General features: G+C 39.1%; 1 protein-coding gene across 1 annotated transcript in view; it reads left to right on the forward strand.

Annotated features, from left to right (window-relative positions):
- Nucleotides 1-2,058: 2,058 nt before the first annotated feature.
- Nucleotides 2,059-14,874, forward strand: part of GREB1L (growth regulation by estrogen in breast cancer-like) — a 62,526-nt gene continuing 49,710 nt past the window's right edge. Inside the window, exons 1-4 of the mRNA XM_009572904.1 lie at nt 2,059-2,215; nt 2,440-2,637; nt 11,237-11,413; nt 14,157-14,333. Of these exons, the coding sequence (XP_009571199.1) occupies nt 2,059-2,215; nt 2,440-2,637; nt 11,237-11,413; nt 14,157-14,333 (709 nt within the window). The remainder of the gene's footprint in view (nt 2,216-2,439; nt 2,638-11,236; nt 11,414-14,156; nt 14,334-14,874) is intronic.

Genomic DNA, 14,874 nt, shown 5'->3' on the forward strand with positions numbered 1-14,874 from the left:
CTGTGGGAATTGCAAATATTCTGATTCTTAAAGATTGATTCATTTTTATTATGGTATTTTAACTAAAGTCTTTTCATTTGAATACATTCCTGAAATCCTACCCTAAGCACATCGTACCTGACATAAAATTCTACAGCACAGAAATGAAATTTTACAGTATGCAATTTAATGATGTAATAGTTTGCCATGATTTCACTGACATTTATGGAAATATCACTGATTTCAGTAAAGCCAGGATTTCAGTCACTTACCTGTTTTTTACCAATTCTTTGTTCAAAGGCACCTGACGGGGTTTAGTGTACTACAACCTTCAAGATGCTTCAGCGTAACTTTTTCCCTCACTTTGTAGTTTTATGTTTGTACACACTCCCTGCCATTCCAAATTTAATGATAACTTACAGAATGAAAAAGAAAATCTACTTGTCTTAAATATTTTATTGCTGAAATATCTGAATGTGTCACTTTAAGAAATTGTGTTTATATTGTCTCTGGTTGGGGTAGGGAAATGCTGTTGCCCCAAAATTTATTAAAAGCGGGTCTAAGTCAGAGATGTGGAGTTCTTAGCCCAAAGTTGTATAAAGTCTCTAACTGAACTGAGCTTCTCTCCCAGGTTGGAGGTGAGTAATTAGATAAACTTCATGCCTATGTATTCCAGTAGTGTAGTAATACTTAGCTCCTAGATATTTGTCTATACCAGCAGATCTCAAATGCTGCTGTAAGTGGCTGTCATCATTATTGGTCTTCTGCAGGTGCCCCTGAGGACCTTGAGCAACCCAGTGATAAAGCAGGAGTGGAATTGTAGGTTTTCTAAATGCCAACTTATCTTCTTGGCCAAGGTCTCTTCCTGGTTATAGGGCTAGGTGACATCTAGTGAAGGGAAGTACAAAGATAACGTTGTAAGGTTTTGTACTTTTCTATCTATTGATTTAACTGGGGAAAAGTTATCTCTGTTGAAATAAAAATTCTCCAAAAATGCAGTCTTGTATTCAGAATATTGGAAAATGTTAGATTGCTGTTTCTGTGGGACAAATTCATATGGTATAATGATCCAGCAAAGTGGAAAATTTCATGTTTCAGTGTGTCTCCCTCAGCTCATTGTAAAACTTCCATGGCCATCCTGCTACTAAATGTTTACATTTGAGAGTCTGTATCCTAATGCGGGGAGCACAAATATAACAGGCTGTGAGCTGTATAATGTCACCCAAGGAGAAGTAATGGTCTGTTTGTCCTTGAATATTTCATAAAGTTCATAAATTCATCATTGTTATAAACACAAATGTTAACTGTCAAAGCAGATATTTAAATGATTGTATGGTGTAAAGGATAGTTTAAAATAAAAACATTTCACAGCATTTGGTGTGTATGGTTTGGATGTTATTTATGTTTCTCTTTTTTTACTTACCTCTTCTGTTGTAAGAGTATGATTAGACAATTTGAATTATATGGATCAGACTACATGTAAATCATAGTGTTACATTGAAGATAAGAGGTAAAGACCCTGAAAAGACAGAGAACTTACCTTTTGCATAATTTCAGTTAATATTAGCAAGAGCAAAAATTCAAGTTATTGTATGTCCCTATGTATTATTTCTCTGCAAATGATGGCATACTGACAAGTAAAATTATGTTAACACAGTTAGACAACTAGTGATGAGGCCAAACCTGACATTTTTAATTTTCTGTGTTACATACCCTTCTGTAGTCTACTCTGAAAATCTTAAAAAATACGGTAATAATGATTTTAGCTGCCCTTCATTAAATTCTACACCAGGCAGGTTCTTGAGGCTGTTGAGAGGCCTTGTATGCAGAAGACACAAAGCAGCGTTTTGGAAATGTGCTAAAAGCTGTTATTGAAACAAGAGGACACAGTCTACCAGATTGAGAGAGAAATATGAACATGTAGTACTAGTTAGAGGTGTTATTTTCATAGCATACTTTCTTACTAACTTTATATCGCTGTCATGGTGGATGTTAGTAAGACCTCAGTCTTCATTGTAAATGGTCTGCATATGCATTTTCCCACCCCCTTATCAGATGTTTTCTTTGCGTTTTTAGATCATGGGGAATTCATATGCAGGGCAACTAAAATCTGCCCGTTTTGAAGAAGCTCTTCATAACTCTATAGAAGCTTCTCTGAGATGTAGCAGTGTTGTCCCACGGCCAATCTTCTCACAGCTGTACCTGGATCCTGACCAGCCTCCTTTCTTGCCGGAAGGTAACCACGAAAGTATGGCACATTTCAATTGTTGTTTTTCTGTGTGAGAAAAGGGTGGGATATGTTTCATTAAAACAATAAAAAGCCACACAGCAGTTCATTGTGTGACACAAAATCTGAATCTTGGGTCTCATTAAGGAGAAAGAATGGCATGCTGCTTATTTTAAAAGGACCTAAATGCAAGTACTGTTGAAAAGTTTGTTTTATTTTTTATTCTTGCTCAGATGTGAAGCCAAAGGTAGAAGAGTTGGATAAAGAGTTAGTACATCGCTATTCACAAAATGGAAACTTGGACTTTTCTGCCAACCAAACTGTTAATGAAATGGAAGATGAAGAGGAGGATGAAGACATGTCAGATTCAAGTAGTCCACCAATCCCATATTCACAAAAACCTGCCCCGGAAGGGTCTTGCACTACTGATGGTTGGTGTCCATTCTTTTACATGTGTGATCTTTACAACTGTAATGCATAGTCTCTACAGTTGGAAACTTTTGAGCTAGGAAGTCTGGAAATACAGTTTATAGGCAAAGCCTTAAATCTGAGAAAATACAGAATAAAAGGACTTGTTTCAGGACATAAAATGTAATGCATTATTTGAAAGCAGGGTCTAAGACTTGCTGTGGCACTTGACTAGTTTCTAAAAGCCCCTTGTTTTCTTTGGTCATCACTGGTTTACTGTCCTCAAAGAAGTTGCATAAGTCAGCATCAATATGGCTGGTTCTCAATCTATCCCTAAATTATTCTCAGAAATGTTGGCAAAGCTGGATTTAGTTGCTTCCATGGGCAGAAGGAAGAGTTTGGAGAGAGAAAATGGAGGAGAGATTTGGTGTTCCTTCTGCTGCCGAGGGGATAAGGGGGATGGTAGTGGAAGCTTGTCTGTTTTGTCTTTGCCACCTGCCTGCTGGCCATTGCTAGTTTATCGTGAGCCGTCCTTACTGTTAGTGTAAATAAGCAAAGTTGTTGACGGTACTATTTTTGTTTGTTTCTAAATGTGTTAAAGAAAGGGTCAGATCGTTATGAATATACCCATTGGAACAAGTAAACTTGATGTAACTGGTTCATCTTATCTCATAATTGTGCTATTCTGAAGATTTAACTTCCTTGAAGAAGGAAGATCTATTCATATTTATTAGGTATGCTTCTCTTAAAAACAACTTCCGCCCCCCTCAAACCCTTGGAAACAAACAACCCTTCCCACCAGATCCAAAATCTGTTCTTGACGTTTTGTTCAGTATCTTCCTGAAATGTGGGCTTCGTTGTGCAGAGGTCATAAAAAGTTGTAATTTGTAGAATGGTTTTGTACCTTATTGTAGTGTATGGTTATATGCAGTGATAGAAGTAAGCACTAATGACTGCTAATCCTTCGACATTTTTGGGGGGGGGTAATTGGTCGCAAACGTTGATGGTTTTGCCTTTACCCCTTCTGAATGCAGCTTTATATGAGCATGATTAATCTCCATAACAATGTACCTCCAGTTCCCTGTAATACAAAGAACAGAAAGGCTGGCTGCTATGGGAAGCTGGGGAATATTCTTGGGAGAATTCCCTATTCACACAGAATTGTGTTTGCTATCCTTTGGAGGCTTGTAAATTGGTAGGAGCAGAGAAGGAGAAAGTATAAAATGATGTATTCCTAGGAAGGTATTCTCAATTGATGACAAGTATCAGTAAAGGCTGCAAAATCTGTGGAGAGCAGGAGCAGTTCTGATCACTTCTGTTAAAGAAATGTAAAATAAACTGGGCAGGATGCAGAGGAGAACCAACAGGATGTTAAGAGAAAGGAGTTCTCACTAACGAGGCTCTTTGCCTACCAGGACAAAAGCTGAGATGGCGTATGCTTACACCTTGTAAATATATCAAGAATAAAACACTGAGGAGGAAGAAGAGCCGGTCATGCCAACAGGGCCCTGCAGAAGTGTAATGGATGCATAAAATGGTTGTGAATGCATTCATGGTAAAGCTTTACGTTTCTTTAACTATTGGTGACACGGTTCTGGACCAGCCTGCCAGTAGCGGGAGTGGGGCTCAAAACCTTATCTGGCTCCAAGGCCACCATTCATTTGATTGTGAAAGAGCTTTTTATATGACATCAAGAGACCTTTCTGAGTCTCACTCGCAAGTTGTGGTGATTTCTGGTTGCGCTTGCATGCCCAGACAGAAACGTTACTTAAATGTCTATGTCTTTACTTGAGAGGTGACCTTTCATCCACGTGTGAGCTGCTCCATGTTTGCCAGTGCCTTTGCTGCCTCTGCTCAGGATTGCTTCATAAGGCTGCCCTGCCTGATGTGACACTACAAGGAGGTGCTTGGCTGTCAAGTGCTCACCGCAATGCAGACCTCTGTGCTGTGGCTGCATATTGCATGTCACAAGGTTATGCCTAGTTATGCTGTAGTTACATAATATATGTAATTATGTATACATGTAGGTATTATATATACATATAAGGTAATATATGCAATAAAAGGTATTATGTTTTTCAGTATGTCCGGAAAAAGGCTACCTTCCAGGGGCAGTTCTGTGTTTTGATTTTTATCTGGAAGTCTTTTATGATCAGAGCACCCTAGAAGAAAGTTTCCTGTGTTACATCCGCAGAATTTTAGGATTGTTCATTAGTCTTTGTCAGGTTTACCATTCTGAATTTACAAAATCTGTCTTGGTCTTCAATGTTGATCTCAAGGAGCTAACTTAAGAGAGCAGTAGTTTTGTATCTGGAAAAGGAAAGGAAAATACATTTTTTTGAATAGTGCTAATGATCTGTTAAGACAGTTTTACAGAAGTGTTTAAAACACCCAGGTTCCCAAACATTCATGCTGCACCGTATGCTGTATCTCAGCAAGATATTAATCTGATAGCTCGTCTTTCATCTCATGAATATGCCCTTCCAGAGATGTAAGACAGGATCGCTGCCATTGTCTACATCCCTTATCTTAGTTATTTAATTACAAAGATAAATAACATTAGGAAAATGTTAAATAATACTAATAGACTAATTGAAGTCACTGTAAGCATTTGGATGCTTTAAACTAAGCATGTGTTTAATTGCTTATCCAAGAGCAAAATATTGGTGCTAGAACCTGCAGTTCATAGCTCTGCTTGCTGTAAAACCCATCTCCCACCTTTTAGCACAGATGGGGTGAAACCTTTTTCCCTTTTAAGGAATTTGTGCTGTTTCCTTTTCCTGAATTCAGGATTTACGCCATAACCATCATATTATTTTCTGTGGTGAATTGTTCTTTTATTCAGATGGCTGAGTTGTCAGTCACTTGGGTGCAGAAAGTAGATCTTAATGCCTTTATTCATCAGTTAAAAAAATAAGTGCCTCACAAGTGACAGTTTGGTGGATGTTCCTTCTTAGCTGGCCATAATATTAGATCCCTTAACTCTCCTGTTAGCCCATTGGAAAGAGCAAAGGCATTTGCCATTGATCCTTACTATTAGTCATAAAAGTAAAGACTTTGTAATCAAGAAAAATAATGGTATTTGGGGGATTCACTTATTTTCAGGGGCTGCTCAGCACAAACTTTGGTAACTAACTTACCCGTTCCGTGAAAATAAGGTCTTCGTTTTCATACAGCTACCTCAAATATGCAACAAAATAATACGAGAAGCTGTTCTGAACCACTTGTTTGCTGTAGCTTTAAAAGAGGCTATTTCTAATTTGTGGAATAGCATTTTATGCAAGCTGTGGGAAACACAATAGTAGCACCTTTCTTTTGTTAGTAAATCCTCAATTTACCTGATGCTTAAAGAAGGGCCAAGGTAGTTTCAGAAGCAATTAGGTAAGCAGGTACTTAACACCTGATCAGTTACTGTGAAGTTACAATAGCAAGTGACAGTGACCGGTAATTCATATGTAATTCTTGGAAGCTAATTCCTTATGCAAATACCCCATTTATTGCAGTACAACAAGGGGCTGGTACCCCACATTGAAACTACTTCTTATTACTGGTGGGGAAGGGGAAAATATATACAAATTTCATTTTTAAGAAGATTCCAGCACTTTTAGGTGTTGACAGTTGTGGGGATACATTTTCATTTTCAGGAAGATGGGACTGGATTAATTTAAATGAAGTGATGTTGGGGAATGCAAATGTGCTTCTCAGAAGCAAAAACTAATGAATTTTCTTTCAAAGAAATGCAGATAATGTCTGTAAAAGCTATTCATTATTCTTTTTTTGTGACTGCTCTTGGTATTTGCAAATCTCTAATCAGAATATAAATGCCTGTTCTTTATTTAAAACAAAGCTGAGGTCCTGTGGGAAGATGATTTTTTTAATGGAACAGCTCAGCTGTGTGCTTTTACTTTTTATAATTACACATTATATTTCATAAAGAGAAGCTGGTTTGTTTTAGTGGCTCATGGGTTTTCTCCTCTTTATACTTAGATGTCCGTAAAGGTACATAGGTAAATGTGACACTGAAGTGCCATTCTTTTTTCTTAAGAGTTATATGTGTTAGTGCTGCTTGACATAGAAATTTAGATGCAAACTCAATTATAAATCAATAATTAATAATAAATGTAAATGGATTTTGCACATTCTAAATCTTAAACATGGGCAGCACAAGTTCTGCTTGTACAGAGGCATCATGTCTTTCCTAATGTGGAAATGCTTCTCTCTCACAGATAATTAAATATCAATGCAAAATCATGCAAAACAGAAAAAAAAGGTTTGGGGTCTCTGTGTTGCTTGCTAGTTAGAAACATACAAATCTATATATATAAATGTAGCAGAGGAAGGGGTTAATCCCTCCTTCCTCTCCCCACAGCCAGTTACTTGCTTCCAAATTAATGTTTCTCACGTGGAATTTTCTCATTCAGTTTAAAAAAGCAGCAGGAACTTAAAACTCGAAGAGTGATTTGCAACCCCAAAAGCCAAGGGGAAGAAGGATAATGAAGGGCTCTTGAACACACCATCTGCTTGTCTTTCAAGGAAAATTCAAAACTTTCACTGCACAGAATCAGATTTGCATTCTCTCCATACCTCCTGGTTGAAGTGAGCCCCAGTTGTACCTGACCAAGCTCTGCAGCCCTCCCTGGCTCTCTTGTTGCAGCTGTTGAATAAACAAGCGAAGAGCCCCTGGAGGCTCTGAGGGTCTGGCTGTGCTGCCCCCTCTTGCTGCACACCCATCGGGATCCCTTTCCCCTCTGCAGAAGGGGAGCCAGAGGACACATTTTAGTGTCAGCCCTGTTACTTGTCTCGCTCCCTCAGAAAACGAGGTTTCGGCAGCTGCCTGTGAGCTCTGCTGCCCATCTGTCGGGAAGCTGGTAGCTGCTTTCTGCCACTTTTGGCAGGGAGGTAGAGATCCTAAAGAAACTGAATTTCAGCAAGATTTCAGGAGCTGATTGGATGACATCGGTGTCCCCAAACTAATGTCCCCTGGAGCAGAAAAGTAATTATAGCTCTCCTCTTACACAGCCTGAACATTACAGAGGCATGTGCTGGCCAGCCAGTCTACACATACATACCTCTGATCCAGAGATGTCGCCAACCAAAGCAGAGGAGGATGCCGGAGGAGATTGTGCAAGGAGGAAGAAGGGGAACATGGAAGGGATCTGAGAGCACTTTGGGTGGAGACGATACAGGGGGTAAATCTTAGGTATTGTTGGCAGATCAGGCAGGATACAGCATTTCTGCAGTACAGTCCTACATATCCTAAATGGTGGGAAACATTAAATATATTCAGATCAACAGTCTCTCAGGTAAGAGGCTGCTGTTGCCTATCATAGCAGGCTGAGATACATCAGTTTGTTTCAATGGGTACTGCTAAGATGTTACCAAGTAATGCTTATAAACTTGTTAAGGTGATGTGATGTTGTGGTGGGTTTCCTGCACCTTCTCCCCTGGGGACTCATGCAGAATGGTGATGTGCAGCTGCTCACAGTGTGGCTGAAGTTGTTTTGCTCCTAGCCTGGATGATAGCAGAGTCTTTGCTTCCGTTTCAGATGTTGTGGAGTGCTGGAGCATTGCTTCATCTCACTGGGACATCAAAACCCTCCAGGAGCCAAAGAGGCTCTAAGTTTCTCATATGATCTTCAGCCCTCTCAATGTCGTGTGCTCTTTCTGAAAGCAAGTCTATATTGTTAACAACACTGACAACCGAAATCCTGCTTTCTTTGGTGTCCTAGTATTGCTGTTACCAACAATTAATTCAGAAGCCTCTTTTTAGTCACTATTTGTGCTTCTGGCATTTCCTGAAAATTTTTAGGTAGGCTAAAGAGTAATTGTGTAAAAGCAGGTTTAAATCTGTCTTGAAATCTTACCGAACTTGCTGTTTCATAATCCTTATCTATAGATTTCCTGTTTGCCCACATTGTCAGCAGTGGGTAATTTTTCTATTTTAAATCTAGATGTAGAATGGTATTTTCTAAGCATGTCAGCTACTCAGATTTCACTGAATGCTTAAATATTTGAGGCCAGTTTTGAAAATTCTGGACATAGTACCCAAATGGCATAAACATTTGAGTAGGCAAATTCTATTTTGAACGTAAGGGAGTTTTGTTCCTATGTTTGTCTGCAACTCTTTCTTTCTAAATTACATTGAAAAGTCTAGATAATACTTAGCCTGGTACCTAGCCTTCCATTTGATTAGGATCAACATGTTTCTAAGGAATACACCTTAAAAAGAGTTTAACATACTAAGATCAAATTGCATCTGATTGGAAAAGAATAAATTTTGCTTTAAATATGCAGTTTTAATGCTTTTCCCCTAAAACATATGTTCCTTCTTATTGGTAAGTTATCACTAAAATCCGCTGATTTGTAAATAAAAACTTTAGGCACTTCATTTTAATTAATTGGCTGGAAGAAGGTGTGTGAGGGGTGAATCCAAGCTAGCTTTTAGCTCGAGTGAGCTGCTGCTGGAACCGAGCTGATTGAGAGACTGAAGAAACTATTCAGCCAAGAACTGGTTCTACAGATTGTGGGTGTAGGCACAAGACTGAACCTGTGTTGGACCCTGTTTTCAGCAAGCTGCTGCTTGCCAGGAAGTTCATGCTAGCTGACTCTGTGCATTCCACTTTGCACATGCTCTTTGCCTGGTACAGTTCTGAAATAAAAACAAAAAACAGCATTAGCTTTCACTATCTTTGCTGAAGTTTTAAACTATGCGTTTTAGCACAGTAGGTAAGAGCGCAGACACAGATATTAATAATGGCTGAGGTGGCTGTTGGTTAAGCTGTGATCACATTGTGTTTCCAGATGCTTTCTCCAGTGGTTTAACTTTTCTTTACAATTTCTGTAACAACTGTGGACTATTTGAGTAATATTTTAAATTAAGTATAAGTAATATATATTAATAGCTGACGTCTTGCTAGATACTACAGTAATTTCAAATTTAGTTTGATATGTTTGTTTTTAAGAATAATGTTAAAACAGGACACATTATGATTTTTATTTTCTTTCTTTTGAAATACTGATTCATGCAGATGCATGCACATGTTGTCTATGTTGTGATATTTCTATGGCTGAAAGAGAGATGGTCAATGGATAAATGTGTGATGTCTTTGGACATCCTGAAATAGGAGGGGTTTCCACCAGCTGCTGCTGGGAGAGGTGTGAGGCCAGACTGTAGCACTGATCTTGCAGCTGGAGGAGTGAGAATTGGAGAGGAACACAACAAAATAGTCTGGTTCTTCATAAAACTTGGTAGTGCTTTCATTGACTTCTGCCAAGGCAAATCAGAAATCCTGGTGTGATCGTATCCTTTCGTGTGGAGGAAGCCACACAACTGTTGCTTTCTCTCACATCCGTAATTTCCTTGCTTGAAAGTAGAAGTTGCTCAAGAAGAATAATATGATGGAGCTGTCCTAAAAAGCGACGGGTGATTGTGACCCCTGTAAGTCCAGTGCTGAAGCTAATGGAAGAGTCTTTGAATGTTGTTAATTTACTTAGTCAAAAGTCAATTTAAAAATTTACTTAGTCAAAAGAATTTAATTTGGTTTTGGTATGAGCAAAAGATTGGACCAGATGGACCTCCAGAGGCCCTGTAATTGCTCTGTGATTCGAAGTGCCCTAAGCTGTCCCATGCAACCTTTTGAAAATCCCCACTGTGGCTGCTTGGTGGGCGGCTGCCAAGCTCACCCTGAATCCTGAGCTCTCAAGGGCCCCATTGCAGTGCCTGGCCACAGCTCTGGGCTGCCCTGTCTTGCTTTTTTGTGTGTCCCAGCCTGCCACCTGCTCACTGCAGGACGTGGAACAGCAGAAGCTCGCTCCAGTCCCCGGTTTTGCCCACTTCTGCTCCTGGCTTTGGCCCTACATTGACCAGTAGCACGAGAACAAACATTATGTTCTTATTTGGTGTACATGTGTGTGTTTGGGTGGGAAAAAAACTAATTGGAGACTTGAAGTCATGCAGTCCATTGAGACTTCAAGAGACTTAATTGGAGACATACAGAAAACATGCTGTACATCTCTAAAACCAGTGAATTAATCTTTTGCTTGCTGGAATTCCTAAAATGTATAGACAAGTTAAAAATTAGATTTTAAAATACTTTTCCTTTAGTAGTCAATACTAAGCTTCAGTCATCAATTTTTATTCCTTTGTATTACTTAGTGATGTTTATGTACCAATGCCAGCCTGTTACAAGCAACAAAGACAAAATTGGTTCTCTTGAAAAGACTGTAAACTAAAATTCGGCACAGAAAAAATATTCTTTGGGATGTTTTAAGAGGTGTTTTCTGTTACAAAATCACAAACTTTCCTTCTTATTTTGAATGTTTTTGAGAGATTAAGTTTCTGAGCCATTTGATGTCTAGTCTTTAGAGACTTACTTCTCTTCTCTGCCTGAATGTGTTCAGGATCTCTTTGAAATAATGTTCATCTATTATCTCTGAAACCCTGAGCTAGTTGATCTGATGAGATGCTGTCTCAATTTCCTCTATTTCCCTTGAAAAGTATATATTAAAACCCCAGTTACAGCATCAAGTTGTGAAGCCCTATTTGCCTTTGGAACTGATAAAAAGAAGAAAATGAAACAAAATCTTTTGAAGATTTATCATTTGTTTTGGTTTGTTTTGTAGGTTTTTGTCAAGCAGGCAAGGATTTACGGTTAGTATCTCTGTGCATGGAGCAAATTGATATCCCAGCAGGCTTCCTGTTAGTAGGAGCCAAATCTCCCAACCTTCCTGAGCACATTCTAGTCTGCGCTGTTGACAAGCGGTTTTTGCCAGATGATCATGGAAAAAATGCACTTTTAGGTAAGAGATTTTTTTTTTTCTTCGTGCCATAATAATTCAGAGAAAAAGGTCAGTTCAAAATTATCTAAAGTCATTTCAGCTAATGACCTTCTATTAGAAATATGTTGAGGACAGGCTTGTTTTTATTAAATTAAATCCGTAGCTGAACCTGCCTTAAAAGCCCATTTTAAAACAAGTCCCTGATTCCACAATTAATCACAATCGAAGCTGTGTGGGCAGAAGTCGATTGTAGCCCTGGCATTCTAAATGTGAACTATCCGCATATTCTTCATCTCTGTTGATGCTTACAGCATTTTCATTTAAGAAGAAATATGCTCATGCAACTGTAGAAGATGAGCTATCTATTTTTCTGTGGATTAAGGGACAAATTCTGCCCTTGGCTCCATCAGGAACATTGTTCTCAATAGGAGCTCTGAGGGCAGTTTGCCTCTCAAAATCTAATACACAGGGAAAAAAAACCCCATTTATGTCATAATTGGTTACATTTATGAGCTTTAAGATTTTAATACAAGAATGCTTCTTGGTGATTGAAGACAGGCGTATGTGCACCTAGATTTCCTGCCTGGCTCACAACTGATACACATTTTAACAGGCTAGTAAAAGTGATTTAATGTATTTTGGCTCCTTTAGCCTGTTTTGAATTTACTCTCTCATTTCTTCCTCCAGTCATTGTGCTGCCTAGAATATATTCAGAAAGACCTTTCAACAGGAAAGAACTTAAAATAAAGCATAAATACCCTGATTTAACCACACTGTTTAAATTCTGGTCCGGACTAGCAATATTTTGCATCTCTATTGAAAACACCTCCTTTTTTCACTTATGAGCTTTCATGTTATTTCTCCCTTAAACCCATTTAATGTGCTACTACACACTGTAAACCTTTGGACCTAAGGCCTTTGGACCAGAAACCCCTCTGGCCTGAGTTAGATGGGAGCTGTGGTACGGTTGGGGACGTGGGATCGTGGGGTACTCTGGTGTATACTGTCATCCTCAGAGGAGCTGCTCCCCCCACTGAGGGGCGGAAGTGTCAAGAGTTGATCAATAAGAACTATCTGATAGACAGACAGATGGTGTTTAGTCTGATTAAATGTAGTACTACTTGTCTTTGTTGGTAAGCCTTCCTTCCTCCCGCCCCCCCAGCTTTGTATCCGTCTATCATCTCTGATATCATTTGATAATGAGCCTAGTGACTCAAAACTCTTCTCTGGCATTGCTGATGTTACATACCTAAGTGCCTCTAGGCCTGTGTGACTGGTACCTATGGGCAAAGAATAGACCCGGTAGCTCTGTGAGGCCCTGATGACTGTTTCTGACAACTATGGAGATGCACAAATATTTCCTGTGGGTTGCAAGGGAGAAGGGAAGGACTGATTCAGTCCCAGGAGAAACAGGATGAAGAAATCTACTTCTTGGCATCCTCAGCAACATGATGGTAAAAGGTGATAATGAGGCACAGTAAGGCTAAAGACAATGGCCTAATTAATAAGAGTTTTATGGAAAATGCATTTTGTCAAAACGACTGAATATCTTTTTCAGAAAACTACAAATTTAGCTGACAGGTGAGTGTAGGAACCAGTATTCTCTGAGGTGCTTGGCATTGTGGAAAATAATGATACTAGCGAGGATGAGAAATTGGTTCTGTTACAGATCTTGAACTGATGGAATGGAAAAAACCAAAAATAAAGCATTTCTATTAGGTAGTCATCAGCCAAGCACTATTAGAAATCATTATTGATGTTCCAGAAAGAATATAAAATATTTTTTCGTTAAGGGTTGAAAGTGATTCAGAGAAGAGTGGAGTGGCAAATAAACCAGAGGAGTTTAATTGTTCAACATTAGATAATAGAGGGCTTATTCAAACAAGGATTTTAAGGTAGGCCCAGTTTAGAACATGCCCTGTGCTTTGTTCTAGGAGATGTTAGACCGCTGCCATCTATGTGCAAAGATTGCCATTAACATAGTTGTGAATGGCGCTGGAAATGAGAGTGCATATAATCCTCAGTCTGGACCCTGTCTTCCAGACCTCAATTCAAAATTTCACCCCCTTCTGTGAAACGATGTTGGAAACATTGCAGAAAAGCAGTCTTCTGCCATTATTCCTCAAAGTGTTACTTTCATGAAAGGTTGTATGTTTTTAAAAAACATTCTGAAGCACTCCTAACTTTTGCCATGACAATCTTGACATTAAATGATTGCTTTTAAGACCTTAATAAGCTGTAAGGTCCAGCTTACTTGGAGAGTGCCTTGTATAAGGAGTCTTAGAGAAAATTCAGTAGATATTAAGGTTAGTTTTAGCCACATGAAGTTGTAGTGGCTATTATGAGTTAGCCACTGTTTTGAGAGAGGGAAGCATGCAGCTTGGGTCCTATGTTTTTTAATGTAGAAATGTAGAAGTAAAATAGGCAACCTCATAGAAATTTCCTAGCCTGGCATAATAGCTTCCCCCTCCAAGTAGTTGTTCCTTTCTGCACTGTGTAGAGTGGAAAATTGGTGGTAGGATTTTGGCATAAGTTAGTATGACCTAGAAAGATAGAAGAGTTTCAGAAAAGCTAAGACTAAAACCTGCCTGTGTTTGGCTGCTTCCTGACACGCGTGTGCTGAGCAGGGCATCTACAGAAGCTGTCTGGCTGGAGGCCTCCATTCACTCTGAACTGAATGTGCAGGTAGGTTAAAATGGCCTTTTCCTAGCTGATAGCACAAGTCATTTAATCTGTGTGTGTACCTTCTGCTTCATTCTTCCAGGATTTTCTGGGAATTGTATAGGCTGTGGAGAAAGAGGATTTCGATACTTCACAGAGTTTTCCAATCATATCAACTTGAAATTAACCACTCAGCCAAAGAAGCAGAAGCACTTAAAGTACTACCTAGTAAGAAGCTCTCAAGGTGTACTGTCAAAGGGACCCCTTATTTGCTGGAAAGGTAATTAAGATGCCCATTCACTTAGGAGGTTTTTTTGTATTAGTGTGATGTTGAATGAAAAATTGAAAGTTGCTGTTGAAAATGTGTGCATTCAGAAGTAACTGTGGAAGATTAATTTCTTTACTGCTTGAAGGAAGAATTCCAACTGATTTCAATGAAGTCTAGATTTTGCCAAAGAGGTTCATTTAAGTCCTAATAGTAACCATGCAATTGTAAATGGTCTTCCTCCATCTCCCTATGCGTTCAGTGGGAGCCCTAAATCTACCCTTCCTGGGATGTGCAGCCACCTTGGTAGAAGAAATGAGGTTGCTCAGTCTGCTGATTTTTTCCTGTGCCCGAAGCAGGATGACTCACAATGCCAGGGCTCCGGCATTGGCTTTCCACTAATATTCATCTTAGCAGGTGCAATTCAATCTGTCTAATGTCTGAGGATAGCTAACACACCATAAGATTAGGAAAGCTCAGGTCGCTAATCTCAGGGAAAGACTTGCATACTCTTGCCATTTACGGTGTGTTTTACACTTGGGCTTACCCTCTACTG

This window comes from Fulmarus glacialis, unplaced genomic scaffold (assembly GCF_000690835.1).
Source record: "Fulmarus glacialis isolate BGI_N327 unplaced genomic scaffold, ASM69083v1 scaffold9842, whole genome shotgun sequence".
In the NCBI taxonomy this organism is placed as follows: Eukaryota; Metazoa; Chordata; class Aves; order Procellariiformes; family Procellariidae; genus Fulmarus; species Fulmarus glacialis.